The 27,926-nt window shown below is 34.4% G+C and overlaps 1 protein-coding gene across 1 annotated transcript; it reads left to right on the top strand.

The window, feature by feature from the left end:
* The first annotated feature begins 2,481 nt into the window (after positions 1-2,481).
* Positions 2,482-27,570, top strand: LOC128995355 (epidermal growth factor-like protein 8). Its single transcript, XM_054420343.1, has 10 exons — positions 2,482-2,592; positions 10,925-11,017; positions 22,227-22,349; positions 22,697-22,815; positions 23,131-23,226; positions 23,989-24,117; positions 24,942-25,012; positions 25,108-25,218; positions 25,908-26,016; positions 27,457-27,570. Exons 2-10 carry the CDS (start codon positions 10,926-10,928, stop codon positions 27,495-27,497), a joined length of 891 nt encoding a protein of 296 aa, XP_054276318.1. The 5' UTR covers positions 2,482-2,592; position 10,925; the 3' UTR covers positions 27,498-27,570.
* Positions 27,571-27,926: the final 356 nt, after the last annotated feature.

Here is a 27,926-nt window from a genome sequence, read left to right as displayed (position 1 = left end):
TTCAATCAGCTTTCGGGGCAGAGGCATTCATCAAAGTGAAGTAGATAAAGTGTAAACATGTTTTTGCCATGGGGGAAAATGAACATCTACATTCAAAATATAATATTTGTTGTTATATAGTTCGTTGGGAACAAACAGAAAGAGAGGCAAGAACTACTTCTAGTTTGTAATATCATAAATGATTGACTTTTAAGAAGGTATTTAGTAAAATGATCATCTAAACAACAAAAGAATGTTGAAACATAAAAACTAACAACACATACGTTTTACGGTCATTTTGAAGGTAATTCACGTGCAAAATAGATCAAGAGCATACTAGCGAAAAATTGAATGTTTAGTTATTATTAACAAATTATCCTTTCCAATTTTTGTACTGTACAAAACCTAAATAAAACTCATTTAGATAACGTTGTAACAAAGAGGCAAATAATCTAAAGAAATTTAAAAAATATCTAAATAATTCTAAATCTATACACCTGCCATTTTTTTGCTTTACATCACTGGCTACAAAAATTAACTCGTACTGAATTTTCTATAAGCAATCTGTAAGTTAGCTCAGACATATTTTGTTAGTAACCTGTTTTGAATGATTACAGCACTAACGTTACCTTATCACATAACAATTAATTGCCGTTCTTCGAACACCTTTTTATTCATATTATCGATCAAACTGTATTTAAAAACTGCACTAATCTGACAAAATAAGACGAGCACTTCACATGTGTAGTTTCTCACAAAACTCGCGAGCTTCAAAGATCATGTGTATAACACTATATATTGTCTGTGACTATACACTATATTATACAATAGCGTAATACACTACGTGCGCACAATTCAAATGTCTTGGATACCCGTCTGTCTTTCAAAGCCTTCTAAATCGAGAACAATCAAAGTAATGCTAAATAAAATTATGTTTCATTGCCACAAGCAAAAACTATCAAAGTAAGATGTTGATAGCAGCGGTGACATAATCAATTAAGCGTTATAAATTTACTATCAACGTTAAGGCATTAATACGATAGCTATAAAAAAACTTAAGTGAACTGCATTGCAATGTTAATTTTCAACTGTACACATTATATAGACTATGGCACGTTAGTTAAAACTGAAGGTACAGTTGACCATCTTTTTTGCTGTTTTATTGCAAAGTTTGAATCATGTTTTTCTAAATGTTAAATTGTTAACCTTACAATTAGGATGGGATTAAAAACTGACAGATAAATAAATACAAACTGTACAATATACAAAAAACAAGAGTTCCATTTGCTTGATTCTTTAACCAGACTAAATAGGATTTAATTGGACACTGACAGATTTAAGTCGACTCACTAATTAGACACAAACATTACAATAAACTAACAATTAAATAGTAGTTTTTGAATGTCGTAAGGCCAACTAGAGAAACTTTAAATCTTGGCTATGAAATACCAAGGAACAATTGCAATCTGTACAGTCTAATTATTAACTAGTTCTAGAAATTTCTCTTAGACGTATTAATGTCAATGCACAAATTTAAATTACTCAATACGTGTTATGGCGTGATTTTGTTGTTTGATCATGATAACAGTTTATTTTACTATCATCCTTTTACTACATTTTCACACTATTTAATCCTTATCTTTATCCTTATTCTTTATCATTTATTTTTATTCTTATACGTGAAGGTGATTTCTACGAAAAACTACTCCTCCGTTAATAATGGACGGGTTTTTACAAACGACGTGTCAAAATAAAGTATTTTTTGTGTAGACGCCCCCTTTCACCAATTCCTGTAACAAAAGTCCTCGGGCTTCGCCCCACAGGCCATCAAAGTCCCAATGTATTTCTTACGAACAAAATATTTTGTTTACTTAAACAGACGAATAATTTGTATTAATAACAGCTGTTCATAGTAAACAAATAACACACATAAGAGCGTTCGTTTTCAGAGTGAGTTAGTTTTTAGTTTCGATAACTGGAGTGGAGTGAGTGACATTCTTTGAGTTGACTCTTTTAAGTCATCGGAAATTATTACTGTTTTTCGTTTTGAAATAACGCCTGTAATACTTTTCAATTGCTCGAATTCGAGCAACAGGTGCACTAGTTAATTTTAATTATATGATGTGTTTTCCCCATAAAATATAAAAGTTGACCCACCACTTGCTCATGATAAGAGAAGTTGACGAACTAATGGAAGAAAATATGTCAGAAAACCGTCTATTAATCAAAAATCGTCCTCACCGTAAACACGAGAATTTAATTTCACATTGCAACAAAGACCACTTGGCAATACCCCAACAACTTAGGGACTTAAAGAACTCAACAGATCACTAACGAAGTGTAAAAGAGGCAAAACTGGAAATGAAAGACTCGGAATAAACAAGTGCAATCAAATTAGTCGGCGGTCGAGACGTCTGGACATGGTCTGGACTATAAATATGCAGGGAGGCGGCGTGGACCGGAGATGCATATTGTGCATCGTGTCCTGCAGCGTCTAGCAGACGACGCATTCACTCCACTCCAGCAGTCTACTACTCCAGCTCTCCAGCGCAGGAACTCCAGAGGTTAGGCTCCAGCTCCAGCAGAACCCACGTGACAGCGACCTACTGTAGAGTAAGTTAAACCATTACCATACTTGGTGTCTTTTGTATTGTTTTAATGGTGTAACTGATAAAGTATGTTAAAATATCCGTAGCCTCAAAACTGAATAATAATTGATCTCTAGTTAAATCCATACATAAATTTTCCTTTAAGTATTTTCCCATCGGGGTTTCTCATTGTTGAATATATTTCATAATTTTGAAAATTGTGTTTAAATACTTAAGAGTGTAGTTGAAAACTTTACGATAGATTTTGTGTTTTTTAAAGGTAAAACTATTGGTTTTTCGATACCCGTGTTGACTTTTCATTTATATGGAACAACTGTACCCCATATGTTATTGAAATATCCCCGCCACAACGAACCTGCAGACTATGCGAATTTAAATTTGTCCTATTGGATTGTACCTACTGTACTGTGTTTTAGCTACTCAACTTATGTTTGCTGCTAAAAGAAAGAGAAAACGGCGTTTTTTTTTATATAAAATGCCAGTAGTAATAGATTAAATAAATCAATTTGACAAGTTTGATCAAAATATATCTATAATCAATCAAACTAAAATAATTTTCCTTTTCTCCTTAACAAAAACATGGGTATTTCAAATGAGCTACAGTTTAAAATTATATTACCTTTCTTTGGATATGCTACTAAGATACGGTACTAATTATGACATATAAGATGTTTTAGCTTACAATAAGTCGTGCCAACTTCAGTTGGTAAAAAAAGTGGTCGAATTCGACATAAATCTGTAATTTACATTCGCGCACTTAGTCGTTGTCTCAGTTCAGTCTATTTATAAATTATTTATGACTTAATAACTTTAATGGTATGGAATGTAAATTTCTACCAAAAGTCATAGGGAAAACGTAATATCGAATAAAAAGGGTGTTTAGAATATACAACAATAAATCTCTAGTCAATACCTTATTTAAGTCTCCTTCACTTTAAATGTCTTATTTTAGGACAAAATGGTGAAATAAAAATGTATAAATGAAAGCACAAAATACTCTTGAACACTTGGAGAAGAGGTTTGCAATTATTACAATTTATTGACAAAACAAGGTGTTCAAAAATACCTCAATTATAACAACTATCTCCAATTAGGGGTTTCATTCGTAAAATTAAAAAATATATATACAAACATTTTGTCTCCAAGCAAAACATATTTTGAAGGAAAAAAACATTTATCAAAGCTCAGCAAAAAGTTAGCGATTTTTGTAAGTAAAGCCTAACTGATGCTGTAGGGTGTATAAAAATCTCTTAGCTGGTAACAGTTAAACTCCTAGGGCTTACCTGGTTTACTATGTGCATGTCAAAAACTATATTTTTGGAACTAAGTAATTTATCTTAAGCAATCGGGAACTTGAGGACATTTGTCTTTAATTACAATCAAAGACAAATTGATTGTAATTAAAGACAAATGGTGTTGGGCTGACTCAATTGTAATCGTTTGATTCTTCGACACTGTAATAGCAAGGACGAACGTTTTAGCGAATTTCCCTATAGGGAAGTAGCTATTACCGTAGGTGGTACGGTAAGACCTAGGCCCGGGGCCGATTTACTTTTTCATTTTGATGTCTCCAGAGGCCTAAAACACCATTCGTTAAAATAAATTTACATATATATATATATATATATATACGTCCGTGAACGCGATAACTTGAGTAATTTTTGTCCAATTTTGATGAAATTTTGTTTAAAGGTGTAAGGCAGGATAAACTTGAATGAGTTCGCGAACGAGCATGATGGGGCCATGGGGACGGGGTTTTACGGGTTTATGGGGTGACAAATGATTTTTCTCATTTTTTACCTTAAAAACACAATATTTCCCAATTTCTCTTTAGATGTTTTAAAAAATCTTTAAAAACAAATTTAGTACATCAAAGGGTTATAACGGTATATATTGATAACGGATAGGATTAAAAAATTGTCAATTTAAAATTCCCATGCTATTCTTCTGGAGAATATTGTCAAATGTTGTAGTTTGCTTGTTTAAGGATATATTTTGATTAAACTTGGCAAATTTATTTATTTTAAAATAAGCTATTAATATTTTACAATAAAACACACTTTATTAGTTTCTTTGTAGCAGCAAACCTAGGTACTCGTTAAACCTAATGTTTTAATTAGATTTGATTCGGAATCAATTTTAACAAATGGAAATTCGCTTAGTTGGCAGGTTTGCTGCAGCGGGGGTATTTTTTGTACGATGATTGACTTAGCATTGGAAATATACTCGTACGTAGGATTACTACATGCCGACATTGTAAACAATTCTATAATGCAGTAATCCATACGCTAAACAACTCTTTGAAATAATTTGTAATGCAACTAAACTCAAAAGTAACTTATCTAGAACAATGTGACTCAAGCCATGCATGATACTGTGTTTTACGGATATTAATTAACTGATTTTATTTGATTAAACTCTCTCTTCTTCTTGGGAAATACGTTAAAATTGCAAAGGAACTAAACCGCTCAATGCACTCGTTAGAGCTGATATGTTTTGGACCTATATTGCCTGTGGTAGGCAATCTCATTTGATGCTGTTTTGCCTATAAAATCAGCGAATTTGCCTAAATATTGCCTAAATATTTCCATTTAGGTGGCAAAACAGCCAATCAGTACGACTATTGGCCTTATTGGCCTCAGGTCGGCGCCAATCATGTCTTTGATTGCCGTCTTTGCAGCCAATCGTCCTAATTGTTAGCGGAATCTGGCGCTTTTCTCACGTTTATCAGCCAATTATTCGTTTGAATCGTCTGAATGTCTGCAAATGACGATTCTCATCTCGACTGTTTGGTAACTTGTTAGTTTGTCGTTGGGACCGTAATATGTATACATTACCGTAATCATTTATACATTTATTCTCTAGTGAAGTGCCTCTGGCGTATGAAAAAAAGAATATATATATATATATATATCAATATCAATATGATATATATATTGATGCGATCTTGGAGGGATTTAAAAATAATGCACCTATAAATATAGGTTCAAATAAAAAGCTGATATTTAAATGAGAACTACTATAGAAATTGTCTGAATGAAATTAAAATTTACAAAGATTATACAAATGTAATTAACTATTTAACTAAGGAAAATGACCATCATAAATATGAAACCACAACAAACAGTAAATAGAAAAGATGTTAAAGAAAAATGATTAAATAGAAAATGTAAAAACTAAATAAAATGTTTATTATTACTTATGAATTATTTCTAATATTATTAACTATATTGTTATTTAATATTATTTTTGAATGTTCAACCAAAGAAATGTCAATGTAGTTTATGCCTAGTGTTGCCTTTTTTTGTAGAAGTAGTTATTTTAAATTGTTTTCTTTATATTGTGTGTTTTATGTGCGAGTCCTCGCTCTGCCATCTGAATGCCCTTTGCATATGTTGCATTTGTAAAGCTTGAATTTGTGTATTTTGTGTGTAATTTATGTCTCTGACTCGTGTTTTTCAGCATGTAATGCACCTTTTGACGTGTCTATACGCATGTATGTGTCGTTTGGAAAAGATTTTGATTCTTGATTAAATATCATATCTTATTATTTTTTAATCGATAGTTTTTTACTGTTAAATTTTGAACTGCTGTTATTGAACTGGCGAGTAGCTATCGAACAAGATGTAATACAAAGAAACATACATATTTTGATGAGATCCCCGATGGACAATACACCAAAGACACTAGAAAAACATAAATTCGCGAACAACCAGGACTTCGAGGCGCGAGCGATTAATCCGATTTTTACCAGGAGACCGTCTCGATGAATTCCCAGTTTCTTTGCTGATTTACACTGCCTTCGGCTTTCATTGGTCGAGACTTCTAGACAGTCCACGTGGACTTGAATTCACTTGAATGTCGAAAGTGCATGGATCGCAGTGTTCCTCCCCGCTCTTTGATGAGCAGCCGACGAGTTACTGAGAGCAGTGACGCCATGGGACAGGATGTTTGTTATTGAATTTTTGACGGGTAAGGGTTTTGAGTTTCAGTTCTAAAAACTAAACTTCCGTTACACTAAATACTAAATAGTGGTACTCTTTAATCTTTGACAAATTACAGTATGAAAGAATTTATCACTAATTTGATTATTTTCAACAACGGTAACACATTAACCAATCACCTTTTCATATATATTTCAACGTATTAAAATACACGAAGAATATTCGGTCTGGCATAAAGGAAGCATGGTTTTCTTGGACGTCTCTTTTTCAAAGACTATTTTAGACACTTTTTCGGGGTTCATTGCAATTTAGAACCACTGTTCTAATGTAACTTAACAATAAACTAGAAACTTATTTAACATTTTAGCTTTGGATATTTAAATGCAATGAATATTTTTTTTATGTTACCAACCAACCCACGGTATGAAAACGTCTACGTAAAATAAGCAACAAACTCGTTCACTAACTTCAGCCTCTTACAAATATGGTTTGAATACAAACGTAAAACATTCCAGCTCAGTTTTACAATGTTATGTTGAAATGTCTATTAAAACAGTCCTACTAAAAAGCAAGAAATTAACAAACAATGTGATTAGTTGAATCCGTTTTTAGAGAAAACCTTTAGTTCTTCATTAAGTTTTAAAGCCTCAAACAATCGAGTTTCTTAAGCCACTCTTAAAGCATTTTAGTTATTGCTATACAGGCCATGTAAAAATAACATTTGAAAAGGTACTTTCTAACCGAACATATTCTACAGCTGTGTTAACAGCTGTTTTTTATCTTTCACGAAAACGCTCAGGGAATCGCCGCGTAAATAACGGCGCCATATCGGAAAACGGCGGGAATTATCAGCTGATCTACATGTCAGCCGCCAGTCAGCTGTGAAGATATCAGCTGATCGGCTATCACATTGCGGTGTCGTATATCACAGGACCAGCTGTACTAACGAACAGGCGTGGGCCGCGCTGCAAGCAGAAAATAAAATGCAAAGAGAACAACAGACTGAATAAATAAGAAGAAATGTACTAGACAACGGGTGTACCAACTGTTCTGTTTCATAGAGTAGTACAGTATTATGTTATTTTCTTTCCCTAAACCTCCTACAATCATTGAGGCCTACAAGTATTGAAGTAAAACTATCATCTGATTGTAAAAGTTTAAGCTTTTTTTGGGGATTGCGTTTTGCAGGAACCACATTATTATGACCGAATTATATGAAAAAAATGGATACACTATTGCAAGAATGTGTATTGAAAGAATTGCAAATCATATTTCGAACACAAAAATCACCTAGTAGAAGAGGTCTACCAATACATAAATAGGGAACGTATAAATTTGTAGAATGTATTGGACGATTTGGACGAGGCCAATATTGTCTAGTTATGGTTATGACCCAATTTAAATACAGTAGTTCTATTGGCAATATCAGCAACCAGATTTTGTGATTTTGTTGTAATTCATAACTTAAGAGTAGTTTTTGCTCGTCTTTTTTTCGTTATTTCTAGTTCGAGACGGTATAGGGTTTATTAAAGGTCGTGGCTGATACAGCTCATCTTAGCAACAAGGCTACACTTATCACCTTACAGTATTCTACACTTTACTCTAGTATTTATAATCAGTATAATTAAATAAACAGTATCAGCAATCTAACACATACTTTCTCCCATTAGCTTTTCGACACTCCTTAAAGTGTTAGGAGTAACAGTATTTTTTACTGGGAAAATAAAATAAGTTGCAATAGCTTTGAAACTTTATTTGGTACAGCAATGGGGGTTGTACACTTTTTGGAGTTAAAGGACCATAACATACTAAATTTGAATCAAAGCCATTTAAAAAAATCCGACTTTTTTCTATTTTATGGGTTTTATGGGAAAATCACACAAGATGCAATAACTTTGGAGCCGTAATATTTACAGCAATGAGGGTTGTACAATTTTGTTCAAGATTACAAGATATATATCGTACTCAATATTAATTCAAATAATTTGGCCCGTTTTTTTTATCAAATGGAAAATCACCATTAAAAATCAAAATTTGGTCCTGAAATGGGTTATCCTTGACTATTTTTTCGAAACAATACTTTTTCCATATTTGTATCGGGTCCCCTATAAGAAAGTACCCATAAGTACGAAGTGACGCTGCGATTATAAAGTGATTAATTTTGGCATTTCTTACAAGTATGGATGACGTTTACATGGATAAACTTCATTTCGCCATATATTTCCGCACAGTTAACAGCTGATTTACCATACCTGAGAGTATGCTCTGTACCAGGTGGAGGAGGTTTTGCGCCACACCCTGTATATCTCAGCAAGGAGTCCGTCTCCCAGCTGGAGGTCTGTAAACGCGCTCGTAAATTTGACTTTATGTCGAAGTTAATTGCGTTATTTTCTAAATATTTCATCCGTCTGCGTCAACACATCCCCCACCACGAGGGCTCTACTGTTTGTTTACATTTAGTTGGTTATTCCTCTATGGTTATACACCATTATACAGTGGCTAATTAACCTATTCCATTTGATAGCACGGAGGATTATTTAATTTGTTTTCCTACGGTTACCTGAAAAAGTGGGTCTTCTTTGCTCAGATTATAGCACGCAAAGTAGCTAATTGCTGCATTTACTTACTTTTGACGCACTCGTTTTACTTTGCCACACTTCAGCATTCCAACCAAACAATAAAAAACAGTGTGCACGTTACGTGCATAAGGCACGTAACTTACGCTTGAAAATAAGTTGGCAACACTTAAAGATACTACAACTACGATCAGCTGGTGCAGCGTTTCACAGCCAGAGTGGTTGATACTACGAGTAGACAGTAGAGTAGAGTATTGATACTACGGCTTAACATGTTGTTTCGTGAGTGTTAACGTTATATTTTTGTTCAACGCATGGATTTAACCTAACCTAAAATGTGTTGTTTAGTGTTTGAAATGCTAACTGTTTGCTTTATAGTAACTGTAAAAAAAAATATAGCGCAAAGTGTCACTTCGCGCACATGTTACACAAATAAATATTTTCTGTCGAATACGCTTAAGTCAAACTTCAAGGTCAACTTATTGTGGATTATAGCATTTTTTGTCACATTGATCTCGGTATCAGAAACTAAGGGGAAAATAAAATTATAGATCAGTTTTCAAACGTAATGGTGTCTTGACAACTTACGAAAATAATATATTTGTAAGCCTTAATTTAAAGGCGATAAAAGGATAAATTTTGTTTCAGAAAGCAGTTTCAAATTATAATAAATACCAATAAATCTGAGTGGTGTTTTGTTGTTTACAGTTTTCATACTTTTTGGATTTTTAATTATTTTTACATCAGTAGTACCAAATGTTACGACCAACTCGACCTAAGTTTTAATTAATATTGTAATTGTGCAGTATTGAGAGGCTGAAAGTCAGTAACGAAGCATTCATTTTAAGTCCTATGTAGGATTTTCTTTAATTTACATATAAATTGCTACAGTAGGCCTACGCTTCCGAAGTTAATACATTTCGCCCTGTTTTCGAGTTTAGGACTCCAATACAAGAGACCGACAGATACGTTACCATAACCACGCATTTGTTTTCACAACTGAAAATAAAAATTACTTAAGGTCGGAAGTTAGAAAATGTAATTTTTTCAGTCAAGTGTCTTTGTTTTTTTGTATTAATTTAAATGTCTTTGTTTGAGACAGTCCATATGTAATTCCACCACATGACCATATCCATTGTTTCTTTCATTCACCGTGAATCACCTCTTATAAGAACATGTATTAATTTTTTCTCTTGTAAATTAAACCTCTTTTTATTTTAATCCTCTCAACTTCCTCACTTATATCATAGCTAAACCGCACATTTTTGGTCCTTCGAGCCGGATAAAGGTTTAGTTTAGTGGTTTGAGCTGAGGGACACGATTGAATATAGTCATTGAATTTATTTAATTGCACTTGGCATTGATTGGGAAATGTTGAAAATCTCATTATTAAAGCTAGTGTCTAAAGTTCAAATGAGTACGTAAGTAGGTAGCCTAGATATTGTAAATGGTTAAGGAGTAATTTGAAGAGAGGACGAATCACGATTAAAATTAGGGTTTCTTTAAACTCCATTGTTGCTTTTATTCACCATAAATCACCTCTCATAAGAACACGTATTCATTTGTTCTCTTATGAGAGGTAATTCGGAGTGAATGAAAGCAACAATGGTTATGGTCATGTGATGGAATTACATATCGACTTTTAAAAACAAAGACATTTAAATTAATACAAAAAACAAAGACACTTGACTAAATACAATTCAATATTTAAAAAAACAATCTGATTTGTCTGCATGTGTAAAGTGATTTCACGTCACCATAAACCTCTTAATGGGCAGTTAGAGGAGATCATTGATATTTTACAACCGTTTTACAGGATGGTGAGCTGGTGGAGCCTCATGGTGTTTTATGGTGTTGCCTCAGTCATGGGTTCCCAGTCTATGGGGACCTACACACGTCTACAACCTGGGTGAGTTTTTGGTTACGAAAATAGATTTAGCATTGTTGAAAATAGTAAATTTGAATCCAAGTGTTGATAGATTACACAGTAGAAGCGATTATCACACATATTATATTAACGTATTGTATTCATCATCAGTCTCTGTATAACGTTGGTACTAAATGTTTAAGATGCCTGGATTACTTATAGGGGATCCTGGATATATTATTTTTTGTATGGTTTCGAACCCTACGGTTTAAATTGGTGGAATATTTCCTACCCTAAAGACTGGGACGGTGGCGTCGTCCTGTAATCCAACTTATAGGAGGTCACAAATATTGGGTATTTGTATAGGCATGCACTGTGGATGCGATGCTCCCTGGTGTGGATTAACGTCCGCACTAGTGAGTACTACGACTAACCGCAGTACTTTCCTGATAATTTGAACAATTCGTTAGTTACAAGGAAAATATGTGGTTCGGATTCCACTATAAACAATAGGTTCCTTAGTTGCCATTGGCTGTATGGGCTTTTAAATAACAGCTGTGTCTAAGGAAAAATGTCGGCCTTAGTCACTAACAAGACTACAAGATCACGCCACTCATCCGACACTCATTTCTATTCATTCTTGGCTTAAAATACCTACATTAGTATAGTCGCCATTTTAGATTAAAGTATAAATAATAAAATACCCTAAATCATCGTATACGTAAAGAAGAGGGTATTAGCAGCATAGACAAAATTATTAAATACTTTGTCTATTAAATTCTTTCGTCTATAATATTAGTTACTTTTAGGTAATAAGACCGCATTTAAATAGTCCCATGAAAGTTTGTGCAAGTCTATATTAACCTATTAACATACTCACTACCAGTCAGTAGACTACACACACATACACAAGACTATGACGGCTATTAGGGAACATATTAAATCAAATTATACTAAACTAGTAGCTGAAACCGTGCTTTGCAGGCGAGAACGCAAAAGAGGATAATTATTTTTCAAATTTGAATATTGTGGCTTTTCTATTTGTTGCCATTTATAACAATCAAAATGTACTTCCCAAAGAGCCTACCTCGAAACTATGAGGAACTGGAGTATAAACCTACCTCAAGTAAAATTTTAAAATCTGCAATATAACTTATCAATGACCTTACACGGTTCTGTAGTTATCATTGTGTAAGAATTTCAGTGAATTTGTTGAGTTAATTTTGCGTCAAGGTAAAGGCAGACAAACTACCTCTTTTCTAATACAAGTTTTTACAATAATAGTTAAGTTTAAGCGTTTCAAACAAATTGTTAAATTCCTATCGGATCCTTTTCATGCGGGCCTTCGTGTAAATAAATGTAAGACTTTTTAGCTTTTTGGACTGGTTTGCATTTTTTCACCTTAGCAATATTGTTTTATTTTTTAAATAAATACATCTGCGCATAGCATGGGTGCATATTCTCTCGCACTTGTATACAAAAATATGTATATTACTGCTTGTTACATGGATGCATTTTCTTTGTGTAATACAATAGCCCATTCAACAATGGTTGATTCAACAGCAAACATGACTTTTTTGTGTTTTTCTCATGGACGTACGCCAGTCTGAATAATTAGCCTTGGCCTACGAGACTGCCTACGTTTGGAAAAATATTAATGAGTGGCATTTATATCTTGAACCATTGACTTTAGATACTACCAATACTCTTCTCGTCTTTCTTTGAAATCTGAATGTATATTGTAAAGGGGGAGCGAGCTGGTCTAGTGGTCAGAGCGCGAGACTTCGGTCAAAGAGGTTCCGGGTTCAAATCCCGCCAAATCATCAATGGATTATATCTAAGTGATAATGCCGCAACCTCTAGGTCTAGCCTGAAGTACTTATGCATAACAAACCCGGGCTCGTGCCTATCATCCTAGGACAAAAAAATGTATATCGTAATGTATATTGGTTAGGCTTATGTGTACCGATGTCGACTACGTTTTTCTCTAATTTAATGGTGTATTTCCAAATGGGTGATTCATTTGTTCATAGTCTAAGTGCAATATTTAACATCTAAATTGCTTTACTTACAAAACACAGCTTAATTGTTGGCTTGATGGTACATTTTAAAATGCTTAATACATAATTATGCCGGACAAAAACATTAATTGATAGTAAGCTGATCCATAAGTATAGGTACTCTCCTTTTTGTGTTGCATATTTAATTCATCCTTAGACTAAATAATACACTATTGTTTATTATTTGATAGGCTAAGTTTGGGGTCATAACTGTTACCTGCTGGTTTGTGTTATACTGTTAACTGTATACGTGTAAAGGGAACTTCCATATACTTAATGTTAAAAATACCTCACCTGTTCTTATTTGTATGTTATTCTTTTAATTTATCGCCTTATTAAAATCTGGTGTGATTATTTGTTTGTAATGCTGTATTCTGTTTTGTTTATTTCAGCTTAACTTAACCAATAAATAGTTTTTTTATAATACTTATGAAGTCAAACGGGGTGAAGCCCGTGGGTAACAGCTAGTCTTTGTAGTTACAAAGGTGTATTAACATGTTTTCTTTAAATGGTCAAAGATTTGTTCACATTGATTACGGTACATACGAAATATCTTTAATTTAGCTAAATAACGTAATAAATTCAATGTTTAATTCAATCCAAGCAAAGCTCATTGCTTCATTAGAAAAATAAGTATTGGCAATATTAGTATTAGTAGTAATTAGTATCGGAATTAGTGTTGTAATTAGTATTAGTATTTATTATCTACAATACCAGTCGACAAGTGTTTATCAACTGTACGGAGTTTGGACACTATTGATTTGCCGGATACTTAGAATTTCAAGCACAGACCTCATAAATGTTGAGAACCTTTGGTGGTTTGGGTAGCTCTTCCACCAAACTTATCATAACCTAATCCTAGACACAACGATGAAGTCTACATCAACATCATTTCACTGGAGTTTAGTACGGGTATGTGAATCGTTTAATATTTACGTGAAGGTAAATGTACTTTATTAAGTATTAAATAATAAAGTTAACTTTAAGCCATTAAAATAAATGAAATTTTATCATTGATCACATGTTATCATGTTAATGATCATTGATGTTTAGGGAATTTGTTTGTAATGTCTTAGAATTGTCTGTTTTTCTGTCGAGTGTCTGGTGCCGCCCAAGACGGCAATGTACAATGCCGAGCTAAGGATAAGGATAAGGATTTTTTCAAACATTTAATTTTTTAAATAGTTTATTTTTTTATTTTTTGCAAGTGAAACCCGATGTGGCTTACTTTAAAACCAAATTATTAACGTTCAACACGCCAGTCAGCGGTATTTTACACTCATCTAAACGTATTTGTAATATATAAACTGTTTACTACCAAATATTTAGTTACCGGTTCTTTTTTTCCTGTCACCGATATGTATATTTAAGTTATAATTTTGTTTACACGACATAATAGATGTTTTAAACCTGATTCAAAGTCATGTAGATTTTATGTTGTCATACCACAATGGTTTTAATGAAATGCATATTTGTATAAAATTCTTATATATTCGAACTTATATATGTTGTGGCGTGAACATATTCTATTTTAATGAGGTAAGGGATACACAATTGAAATTGTTTCTTAATAGTCGATGAGTAACGATTTATTACAGTATATTTACGTTATTACTCATCTCGTTGGGTGAACGGGTAGAACGCTAGTTTGAACAAAAACATATTCCTCAGTATTTAACCAATATATTTTTAGGTAACCATAACGAGCAGCCCTAAGTATTTAACTAGTTTGCAAAAAATATTTCTCAGTATTTAACCAAGATATTTAATCATACCGTGCAGCCCTAAGTATTTACAAGTGAAACACTGCAAAAAAATATTCCTTTAACCAAGACTCAAGCATAGCATGCAGCCCTAAGCGTGACTACAGAATATAAAACTCTTATTTTGTACACAGATCGTTAATCGATCTCCCGCAATGTCGTTCAACCGAGGTTCAAGGTAAACTGGAAGAAATAAAACGCGTGAGCGGGTCATAACTCTGTCTTACATCTCACAGCTGTTCTATACCACTGCGTGACGTGTTTTGAGATGCAGCTGTTATGGGGTGGGAATCTTCAATATAAAAACATTTGGGAGAATTTAGGTGAAATAGTTATTTGTGTAACTAGTGGTGAAAGTGGTACTTTGCTGCACACGAGAGCAATGTTTACGCACGAGCCGCAGGCGAGTGTGGAATGATCTCGAGTGCAGCAAAGGCCTTTTTCACTCGTGTTACACATTATATTTTTCCTACAGTCACTATAAAGCATATAAATAATTAGTCTTTCAAACACTATGCAACACGTTTTTAGGTTCAGCTGGCAACACAAATGGTGCCCTAGAGAAAGTAGTACCCGCGGTCCATATCACTCCGCTATTTTTCCTCGGCAAGAAATGTGCTCCGCGTTTTGAGAATATAGTTCCGTATGTTTTTGTAATTTGAAGTGGTTTCCGCGCCTAAAAAAAATGCTTAAAAGGTATTTTCTTGTTTATTAAGATCGTAGGAAGGTTTTAAAAACGTTTAAAAGAAAAGTCCAGAAAGTTCAGAAATACCGAAACTATAAACACGAAATGACAGGTTAAATCGTAGTTATAATAGTCAATCAGCTGCTCATAGTATAATTATCTTTAAGTGTTGCCAACCTATTTCCAAGCGTACACGGATTACGTGCATAATGGAACCACGCTGTTTTGTGTTGTTTCGTTGGAATCCTGATGTGCGGCAAAGTATAAACCGAACGGCAAAGTATAAACCGTACGGCAAAGTATAAATATGCAGCAATTAGCAGCTTTCTGTACTATAAACAGTACAAGGAAGCCAACTTTGTCGGGTGACTGTAGGAAAATAATATTTTCCTACAGTCACCTGATGGGGTTTCCTTGCTCTGATTATAGTACAAAACGTTGCTAACTGCTGCATTTACTTACTTTTTCCACATTTTTTGCCGCACAACAGTATTTCAACCAAGCAACGCAAAACAGCGTGTTATTATGCACGTAATCCGTGTACTTTTGGAAATAGGTGGGCAACAATTAAAGCTACGACTAAGATCAGCTGTTGCAGTGTTTCCCATTTTGTCCAACGTTTGTATTTAACCATTGACTATTGGATACAGAAGTTGTTGTATTAATAGACAAAGATTTAACTTAAAACGTGTTGTTTAGAGCTTGAAAGAATAATTATTTCTATGCTTTAAAATAACTGTAGGAAAAATATAATGTGTAACACGGGTGTAAATTGCCTTGGCCCACTAGTTACAGTTACACAAATAACTATTTAAACGCAACCCAAATCACAAGTACCCTAGGACTTTCAACTACAACTCTTTAACATGTTCGTATTCCTGTTTTCTTCACTTACCATAAGACCAAGAGTGGCATAAGTTCAAGGATCGGGATTGAGCTCAATTGGATACGAGTTCTTGATCAATGATCTGCATACACGCGACGAAAATTTATTAATTATTAATCCTGCATATACATGATGAATCAAAAGTCAAGACCCCCCCTCTAATATTTTTCTAATTGGATATAAAGAGATATCCATTTGGTGGTCATTCAATCTTAGCAGGAAGTTTCATTTTATAATTTTGAAAAGTTTGAGTGTCCCCCAAAAATTGGGGATTTTGGGGGCAACTAAAAATTTTAAAACGGAAATCCCCTTCAAATGCCTCATTATTTTGAAGTGTTTACAAAAACTTAAAGAATGGTGAAAACCGGAGTTCGCTATCTCTTCTCTATCCAAAGTGGTAGCCCATCAAATATGACGTCTACTCTTACATTACTTTTCTTGTTCTCAAGTCATTTTTATGCTTTTTCCGTTATATAAACTGATGTTACTAACACCCAAGTTCGACCACAGAAGAACAACATTTTTTCAGTTTTCCAGTCTGAGAATGCCTTGGTCTGATCTTGTATTGTTCCTTTTTGGAATATTTCTCCAGAGCTGCGCATTGGCATGTGGACTGACCGGCTTTGGGTTGCGCCGTGCTTGCTCTTTATTTCAGCTACACGGCACGAAATAATTAAATGTTGACGGAGAATGAAATTAATTAAAGTTGTGAGTAAAATTATAGGAAAATGTATTTTTAAATTAAATTTATCTTAAATTTGGTCAGTGCAATATGTGTTTTACTATCGTGTTCCAACACATTGGAGACAGATCCGTGTGTGAAGGATCCAGATAAGACTCGTTTTACCTGTAGGAAATTATTGTAGTATTTAGTATATGAGAGGTATTTTCAGACAAACGAGAATAGCACACATACTGTAATAAAGAAATAAGTTCTTCTTTTTACATTACTTGTGCAGCCGATCGCCGTGAAAATTGGGACAACTGTTCTATATTGAAAGATTTCTCTCATCTATCTATATATATAAAATCCAATGTATGTTTGTTTGTACGTTTGTTTGTTTGTTTGTCCTTTATGGACTCCGAAACCGCTCGACAGATTGTAATGAAACTTTTAGGCATTATTAAGCATTATTCAATGATGGTTTGTGTGAAGTTTGGTGCAGATCCGTCAAAAGGGCTCCGCCCCAGTGGCTCTGGAGTTTCCCATGTTAACCTTATGAGTACTCATATTTAAATGGAATTAAAGAATCTTAACAGCTGGTTCAACTAAACAATTTGATTCTGTGATGTTCAATAGTATTAAAAAGTTGATAGGTTTACCAACAGGGCGCAGCACTACTGTATTATTTTTTAAATTTATGACAGCAGCTAGTTAGCAACCAAAAGGTGAGTGAGCGTAGCGAACGAACTTCAACCAGGACGTGATTGAGTTATGCGAACGAGCTCATCTTGAAAATAAACGAGCATTTGACATAAAACCACATTAGGACAGAACAACGTCTGTCGGGCCAGCTAAGTTCCCTATAAAAATATTTGCACTCTGCACCTTGTCTTACGAAGTTATTCCTCAAACTATTTTGTGATTGGTGGGATTTGAACCCAGCTGACAGGAATATTTAGACCTGCACAACGTAAAACTAGTTATGTAAGCGGTATATGAACAAAACACTACTACCTACTCGTTTTACTATGACATATTAGAAATGTATGCGAATTCACTATTACGATATAATATTGACAGTGATTGTAGACTATTACACTATTAATTGGCCGAGTTATATGTGGCAAAGCTGCGTTTAAGTGTAAAGTATCCTTAATTGCACAACTAAGCCCACGCCATCCAGTAATTGGAGATAGTTCAGATATAGATATGAGGGTGAAGCAGGAAACTAGTTAACTCAAGTCTTGCAAACACGATACACCATTTTCAGCTTTTAAAGTTGAGTCGATTTATTTTTTGCATCACATTTTGAGTGATTACAAAACTTTGTTACAAGCATATCCTAGTGGAATTTCATAGTAACAGTAAATTTTTAGAAAACTATATCAGTCAAACTTGACTTAGATAAACTATTTGACTTTCAAGTCCTTTGCAACGGATGAAGAATAAGGTACTGTACGAAAAAGTTCCCAAAACTAACAATTGTACCAACCTCAAATCTAACGTGCCACTATTTTTAAATTATATTTTGATTGATTCAATCAATTCAAATTGATTAGTTTTGTGTGGAGGGCTAAATGTACAACTTAACAAAATTGTACAGTATAAAAAATATGTTTACAAATTTATACATTTATCAAAGTAAAAATGTAATGTTAGTAGAGGAGTAAAAATTGCAGTTTTATATTTTGCCAAAGTGTGGACCGATCGATGTATATTTTTTAAAGCTAACTCAGAACTTTGGACTACACGAGAAGCTGACTCAGGGAATTTTAAAGGCACGAATAAAATTAGGCTATAGGTTATCAAGGTTTACTATGCAAATTTTACCTTTAACAATGATTACAGACAAACACCATCTCTATGTTGTGATACTTAAAATAGATCAACTTAAAGTAGGTAAACTTTAAACTAAACTAATAATGTCTTTAACTCATCGATTTTTTTTCAATCTTGAGTTCTATTGAAAATATCTGACACAAATAATCAAACATAAACAACTAATTTAAGCTATAAAAATAACAGGTCAATACCCCCTTCTTAAAGTAGTGTGACAAACTGTAATTCAACAAGTAAATCAGCTGTGAGAAGTAAATTTATCAATAATTACACTGAGATGCAAGAAATTATCAGAACCACGAGTGGCATTAACACCTCAAACCACTCTATATCCGTTAATGGACTCCTACAATAATCAGCTGTTAATACCTCGGCTAAGTGACACTGAGTTAATTCTCGCCGCGAACTTCTCTTTCCCTCTCTATTCCATTGTTGTTATGCATATATCCTTCTCTCTCAGGTCCATTGCTCTTTGTTTTGCATATATCTTTCTCTCTCACACGTCTCACTCGTGCAGTTTGACTTGGGCTTTTTATTTTGTCTCGAACCAGTCGTTCGAGCCGCCACTGGCAGCACGAAGCCACGAAGCAGAAACCAGGTGGTCTTGAACCAATATATGAACCGTTGACTTTGGATATGCAAGGCCACTTTTACACCTCTCATCTTGTTGTAAAATGTTAAATCTGAGTTGTTTTATGTCCAATTTATAGCTGAGTACCGGTAGCTAAATGGTTATAGTATTTACGAATTAGGTAGCCAATTCAAACCTGAAGAAAGTTACCTATTTGTTTTTTTCTTTGATCGAAACTAAACTCAGCTGCCCATTGTTATCCATCATTGTGCATAAATGGCCGTGACTGACGGAACAGCTGGTGTTAATCAATAATTAACTTAATCAATGATGCTCAACCCTTTCTACCATAAATTAAACCTGTATCATCCTATATTATACGCACCTGGTGTGCTGTGTGCGTCGCTGTTGCTTACGTGCAGTACTTTGACATATTCCTTTCCTATTTGAGGATCATTTTTTCTATATGGAACAGTTATATTGCAGTGGTATAACGTTACCAAACACGGAGTATTGAAATACATGCGTGGTCATGACCAATTAAAAGTAAATCCCACAGGACAAATTTACATAGGTTGGGAGTGGCAGGTGCACTTTCCTACATGTTTGGTTGCAACACTGAAGCAACTTTATCTGAAAATCCTTTAGAATCACAAATACCGTTTGACGTAAGTAACACGGCCAATGTTTAGGCCTTTTCGTAAAAAAACCATAAAATCCAAAAATGTTTACAAAAGAAATTTATTGTCTTTAGGTTAGGCATATCCATCCAAGTGCAGTCATACTTCTCGTTGCACTCACTTCCTACACAAGCCCCCACATGGTGCAGCAAAGGTCGCGATTCAGATAAAACCATAACATTCTCAGACAGGGAAAAGCGTTGCCATCAAAGCTGGAAATATTTGCAGTAAAATGACAATGAACGCATAACATAAGATAGCCTTGGAGTTTGACACTGCCACTACCTACACACTACTTGCAATACAGTACATAAACACCATAGCACTCTCGGGCTATACATATAGTCTAAAGTGCACAAGGATACTTATTAACTAAATATTTGTAGTTTGTTGGATTATTGCAGACATTTCCCATAATTTTCGTAAAATAAACGGTATCAGCAATCTGACACATAGGCATACTTTCTCCCATTAGCTTGTGAACAACCTTCATCATGGGTAAACGGTGGGAGTAACTTTGATATTTTATAGGGAAAATCAATTAAGTTTCAATATCTTTGGAGCTGTAATGTTTACACCAATGGGAGTTATACCATTTTGTTCAGAATTTAAAGGACCATAACATACTAATTTTATTCAAAACCGGATTTTCCTTATTGTATGGAGTTTTTATGGGACAATAACATAAATTAGGATTTGAACCTTAATTATTACAGTAATGGGAGTTATAGCATTTTGTTCAGAATTTAAAGGACTATAACAAGTTTTTATTAAAACCGTCCAAGCCATTTTTTAGAAAATTTGATATTTCCGTTATTTTATGATATTCATGGGAAAATCCCCATTTAAAATAAAAATTGAAAAAACACCTTGAGATACCATGGATTCATAACAAATTTCATCAAAATTGTACTACAGTTGTGGTCTGTAGCTCTGTACACATCCACACATACAGACAGACATGCGCACACAGACACCACTTTAAAAACCACTTTTTTGCTTCAGTGGGACACAAAACGAATCCACTCAAAACTCAAACTCGAAAATGTTGACAAAAACAAAACTTTCTCCATATGGTATAGGTTCATAAAGGAAAACACTAAAAACAATTCAATGAACATAAAAAAGTCATGCAACCAGAACAAAAAAATTACACAAAACACGGGAATGAGCTGGTCTAGTGGTAACTTGCGGAACTTCGGTTTCTGAGGTACAAGGTACAAGGTTCTAATCCCACCAATCACCATGGCTTTTACCTATATATGATAATGCCGCAATGGGGTGCAAAATCATGGGACACATACAGATGAAGCCCTTAAGACTTCGGTGCTCCCCAAACAGATAAAATAAAACACCAAAAAAGACAAACAACAAAACAAAACCAAAAATTGTGTCATTAGGGCACCCGACTCTTTTCGACCCCAAGTTTAAGCTAAAGGGAAAATGAGCCAGGGCTTTTTATTTTTTATTACATTGCACCATTATATGCAAACTAAGTAAAAAAAAAAAATACTTTTCATCTAAAAAAGAAGCTCCTTAAATAAATTCCATTATTGTTTTTAATTTTACTCTTTTGAACTAGCAACTGTTCTGTCTTTGCTGCAGTATGACGACAATTATCAGAATCCTTAGTGGTTTTGGGTGTTAACCTCATCAGATTGATGATACTGCCAAACTCAGCTTTTAGCTTGATGAGGCATCCTCATTGACTATAGGTTGGATAAGGTCCACTTTGAAAACAACTATGGATTCTAATGACACCTGCTGCAAAACAAAAGTCTCCGGGTTACGACTATACAATTCGAATTCATTGCGTTTATCATTCAATTGTTTGGGCCAAACCACTTAAGTAAACCAATAGCACTTCGGTCAAATGTATGAGTAAAACAGTATATCATTGGGAAGAATAAAGCTTTAAATATACTCAATTTGATCCCCACGTACATGCATAAAAGTACACACTCATTTTGTGATACCAGTCGCAAAACTTACAGTTTAACTATTAAATAGGGTCTACCAAACAAGAATGTGTTGAATGCCATGGGGACGCTATAGTCTAGGAAAGCAGTCATATGTGTAATGTTATTTATTATTCTCTTTCAGGAGACACGTTTGCTCAGTGGAGAAAGAAGTTAGCAGACCTGTAAAGAAGTTTGAGGCTTACAGAAAACCAACCTACCAGAGTTATGTACATCGCTGTCATGACAAACTGTGTCGAGGCGTCAGGTATCAGATGTTTCCTACTAACTATCACTAAAGATACAAAATTATGAAGAAGAGACTCAAACCCTTTGTTAAGGTCGAAGCCGCAGTTTTAGAATGAGAATAAAACTTAGTTCAATTGAACCACTGACAGAATGCACCTTTAAAAATACGTACCTATTTCTTTCTTACGCCAAATTTTTAATTGTGCCAAACTAAAAGAGCTCTTATAACTAAAAGAGCATCATTTGCCAACCTTAAAATATCATGTGGCTATATTATTTTAGCCATGTGTAGGTAATTTTTGAGTTTCACAGGTGGAAAGATGCATCCACTTATCCACGAGTCACAGAGTCAGTTGTTTGTTACAGAGTAGTTTACGAGACAGCGTACAGAGACGTGTACGACAAAGAAGTTGCAAAGGAAACTACCTATCAATGCTGTCCTGGCTGGGCGCAGGATCCCAAGACTGACTACGGATGTAACACTCGTAGGTACCATTCCCATTGGCTGGTCGTACAGTAGTGTATCAACAAACAACAGATTTAGGCAGCACAAATGACAACTAAATCATGATTCACTAAAAATGAATATGAAATATTTGATTTTATTATGATAGACAAAAGTCCAACATAAATGTAAAGTTTTTGGGTTTCTTGTACATGGGTGGACTCTTTTTCATTGAGGTAAGCCTGCTATCTTAACAAAAATCTCTAAATTCTAGGCCCGTGCGCTTTATGTTGCATTCTCAAATCTATCAAGGAGTCTTTATTCATCTTAAAAATTAAAAGGTGTGATTTTCCAGCTGTTTGCAGCAAGCCATGCCAAAATGGAGGACTGTGTTCTCAGCCAGAGGTCTGCTCTTGTCTTCCTGGTTTCACAGGACCTCAGTGTGAACAAGGTGGATATGTTTTGAAATTGTTTCTTCCACAATTACAATGAATGATTTAGGCAGCCGAATTGTTGGAGAGCTCGCTTAGTTCTCCAAGGTTGCCATTTTTGATCTTATCGATTGAAGTACTTTTTAAAAGTTCAAAAGTAGACCGAGCTGTTCTTGGCCATTGAACTTTAAGTTTAAATGATCAAATAAATAATCTGCTGGTTTAGTCAGCAACCAATTTTTCATTCTTGTCTTAAACTACTACCATTATGTGTCGGCATTACAGTTCAAAGTCAGAGCCGCTTCCGTAAACGAGCCTAAGGACGTAAGAGGTTTTAGGTTTGTTGGGGGCACAAGGAGAAAAATTCCTCCACGAGGAAGGAGGGATGGGCACAATTAATTAAGCTTATCTCTCGTGCCCATAACACCTCGCATGCAAACTGTGAGCCTTTTCAAAGTAAATTTACTGACAAAATTACATTTTTGGATTTATTGGATAAGAGATAATAATATCATTGAACAAGCCATATGAATTGGATGAATAATATTATAAAGTTTTATAAAGGAAATCTGTTCCTCAAAACTCACAGATTAAATTAGAGAATATTCTAGCACTGAAGGAAGACTGATTCTGAGGGAATTTTACTGCAATAAAATCTGTTCCAGAATTTTAAGAAATTTTGGTTATGGTTTAGATGCTACTTTTACCATGCTCAATTTTTAAGTATCTTTCGTATAAGTTGTGTAAAGGCTAACTTACGCTACTCTGTAACATTTTTTCAGACGTAGATGAGTGTAAGGAGACTGTAACACCGTGCTCACATATGTGTAACAACACTGTGGGAAGTTACAAATGTAGTTGTCGCCCTGGCTACCGACTAGGACAGGATCAGCGTTCCTGTGTAAAAAAAGGTACTTATAAAATAGGAAAATAATAGATAGAAATTGTGTCTTAAGTTTTGCTTGGTAAATAATTTTCTTTTTAACAGATGATATCACGGTTGGCTAATGAAACAGCTGATCTCAAAGCTACACAGATCATCTCACTCCACTCTAAATTCATTCTTCCCTCATACTGTATTTGGGTTAAAGTATGGGGACCTAGGTGGTGTCCCCATCTCAATTGATTATGATAACTGACAAGATGTGTTACTGTTAGGTATATAAAGTAGCAGTTAAACATAAATGTAAAGAAAAACAGGATAACATTGTAAACTTTGAAGTTTGCATTTTGTCATTCGAACAAACATCTTGCATAAGAAGATATTTATATTTTATACATGTAACTCAAAACCTTTTAAGCCCAAAAGTTCAACATTTAAAGTCAGGAGGATTAGTAACATATGGCAAAATTATTTACAGTGACTAGGAATACAACAAGCATAACTAAACCAAATACCATTGAAAACTAATCCTAGTGCTGCCACCTCAAACCTAACGGTCAAATTTAGATCTAACCATCTAACTGCTAGCAAGAGAATTAGATCTTATTAGACAGTTAGATTAAAGTGTTTAATCAATATTTCATTCAAATTTATGTTTTTCTTACATTATTGTAAAAAGATCTTAGATTCCACAAACATTCTGAACATTAGATGTCTCGTTGAGGGTTATTTGATGCTTTTGCTTTGCATCAAATAATCATTTTTAGTTTTTTAGGTTATCATTTTTAGCAAACTAAAAATAAAAAAAAGATAACAATTCTAGCTTTTTTAAACACCTGCTTTCATTTTCAGGTAAGAATAGAACATTAGAAGGGAAAACTGACGTTGAAATCCTAGCAAGAAAACTTTCTAGACTAGAAAAGGTGGGTTTGATAAAGCTTGTTGAATTTACAAGTCATTCAGTTAATAGAAGTTATGCACTTCTCATGTAGGTAATAAATCTTTTATTGTTTTGTAGATTTGGAAAAAATCTTCAAGACATGAACTAGAGACGGAGCTTTCTGACAGCCCGCCCAATGATGAGTTAAAGGCTTCAATCGACAACTTACACAAGAAATTTGAAGCAATGGTAAGTTGAGCCAGAGACAAATAGAATAAATATAGACCGTCAGCTGTGCTGCGGTTAGCATAAGTTCTGGCGTCGACCGCTAGGTTTGCCGTGTAGTTACGCCGCACACCGCTGCAGCGTCTGCTGGTCACATACGGCTCCTGCGCTCCTCACCTGTAGCGTTGTGCACTGTAACTACACGGTACTCCTAGTGGTGTGCGCCAGAACCTTCCTTCGACAGTCTATATTTATTCTATTTTTCTATGGTTGAGCCATTCTGTTTGTACTGAAGTTGTATATTATGTACACATTGCGAAAATAAATATTCACTCATTCCTGTCTAATTTAAGGTCCTAACCTTAGGTAGTCAGGGTAATTTTTTTACATTACAGAACTATCACAAGTAAACAGATAATCATAAAAGAAATGGTGAAAAAAAATCAAAAAAGTCAAAATTTTTGTAATAATTATTTTTTCCTTGGTATTACACCAAAATACAAGACAAAAAATCTTTTTCAGCTTCTAATTTTTTCAGCAAAGAGCCAAGAACATTGGTTTGTCTTTGCAGGCTAAGCTAAAAATTGACTGGTGTAAGAAAACCAACATGCCAACTCCTAGAGACGGAAGTAACACAAATTGAAGTACAATCACATACCATCTTAATTCAAAACAGTCTGACAGTTAACAAACAGTAAATTTATCTGATACAGGTACGTCAACAGAAAGAGAAGTGGTCTAAGGTAGAGGAAGACTTGCTGAGGTTACAGCCCTTGTGCAGAAGATTGGACGACATTGAGAGAAAAATCAACACTTGCGGATGTAAGTTGAAAATCTTAGGGTTACACAGTAGTACTCAAATATGCCTACATGTAAATCTTTGCTTTGGAAACTTAAAAAAAACATTGTTACTCTCTAGACCCGTTGTTAAATTAAGTACCAAGCACACTTTATGCAATACCTTTCATTCTGTAATTTTAAAGATCGAGAAGTGAAACTCAAATGTCAATCATACAAATTCTGATCTCTGAATCACTGCCACAACTCAATTTAGTTTTTTTTAGAATTCCAGAAGCCAAGTCGTTGGGAACGTATAATAGAAACCTTTACATTCCGTTATTTCTTTGACTTAACATTGACTACGTATAGTCAATGGTCTTCTCATAGCCCTGAAAAACTAGTAGACCTACACAAGTATGCAATTCATGGAGGATATTAAGCTTCCCCTTCTTTGAAACTCTCATTGTTTATCATATACAGCTTTTGTAGCAAGTGTCCCATCCAATACAAAGTGGTACAGGTGCACATGAGAATGGCATTTTCTCTCATGTATTTTTGAAAAATGGGGTTTTCGTACTCAACAATACTATTACCTAGTAAAACCCGGATGCAACATCACAATTTCAATTTTTGGCAACTAGCGTTTATGATTTTACTAGTATCTAATGTTACAAAGAATGTCATTTCAGAGTTGTTAGTAACACAATCGACACACTTTACATCGCCAAGTACTGTACATCCAACGACAGTCCTGGGTTAGTTACTGTACTAGATTCTTTGAAGTATTTTTGTTTTTGTTTTAAAGATTCAATAATATAAACCTATTGTTATAATGTTTAAGTTATTACGTCACATAAATAAAAGTTGCTATTGGAGGAATGTTGTGGTGTTTGAGTGGTTACTAATGCGATGAAATTGCATCTGATTGAAACTACAATTTTTAGTGAACAGAAAATGTATTTTTCCTACAGTTACCTAACAATGTACATGTTCTCTCACTGATTTGAGAAAGCAAAGTGGCCAATTTGCTCACCAGTGAGACAATGTTAACATTGTCTCACTCTAATTACTTTGTCTCACTCCAGATTTGCAACGTGAAGGCACGAAATAGTGAGCGCGTAACATGCAGGCAACGTCATATGCGCGCGAAATACATTGGCAGCACTGGCTGTAAATCAGCTGGTCAGCTGTTGTACTGTTGTATTTGTCACTTCACATTAAATGTTATATTAAAAGTTCACTTCTGTGTAAAAATAGGTTATGTTTCTTCACAAATTTATTTGTTTTATGGTAACTGTAGGAAAAGTATAATGTGCAACTCGTGTTCAAAGTACAATTGCCTCACTCGAGAAACCATTCCTCACTCGCCTACGGCTCGTGAGTAAGGATTTTTCTCGAGTGAGTCAATTGCTCACTTTTCTCACTAGTTGCACAAATAACTATTTCCTCACACTCTTTACATTTTTCGAACATTTGTTACAGGTAAATGTAAGGACCACTTCTATCCGAGGCCGTACCCCTGAAGCACACCTTAGAGATCTCATCCAACGAACACTGCCTCACTGACTGGTGCTTTTTGTACATTTATATAATACATTTTTTTTAATAACAAGTTGTTGATTTATTAATACCTTCAAGAAGCCTATCTTTGCCTTAGTTATTGATGATTATTCTGTGAGCCAAATAATTATAGAAGCAAACATTCAACTGTAAAATATTTACAAATTTTTTATAAGCCATGTAATATTGAACACTAATATTTTAAGCTCAATCACAGGGAATTAAAGTACAGAGGCAACATTCAATGGTACACTTAAGTGGTGTCTAGCAGTAGTCCCTGGTGTCTAGGGCAAACTCCAACACCAACCCCTCGACATCATGTACTACAACGTTCACAATGGAGTATGACCCTGTGCCCATCATATTTAGGAATATGATTTTTAAGTCCAACT

The sequence above is a fragment of the Macrosteles quadrilineatus genome, unplaced genomic scaffold (assembly GCF_028750875.1).
Source record: "Macrosteles quadrilineatus isolate MER2022 unplaced genomic scaffold, UCM_ALF_1.0 Scaffold_5__1_contigs__length_97177068, whole genome shotgun sequence".
Lineage (NCBI taxonomy): Eukaryota > Metazoa > Arthropoda > Insecta > Hemiptera > Cicadellidae > Macrosteles > Macrosteles quadrilineatus.
This window is presented reverse-complemented; position numbering and strand designations above follow the sequence as displayed.

Coding starts and splice junctions, on each gene's coding strand:
- LOC128995355 (XM_054420343.1), top strand. CDS start 10,926: ATGGTGAGCTGGTGGAGCCTCATGGTGTTTTATGGTGTTGCCTCAGTC. Junction 24,118..24,941: donor GCGTTCCTGTGTAAAAAAAG/GTACTTATAAAA, acceptor TTTCATTTTCAG/GTAAGAATAGAACATTAGAA. Junction 25,219..25,907: donor ACAAGAAATTTGAAGCAATG/GTAAGTTGAGCC, acceptor TATCTGATACAG/GTACGTCAACAGAAAGAGAA.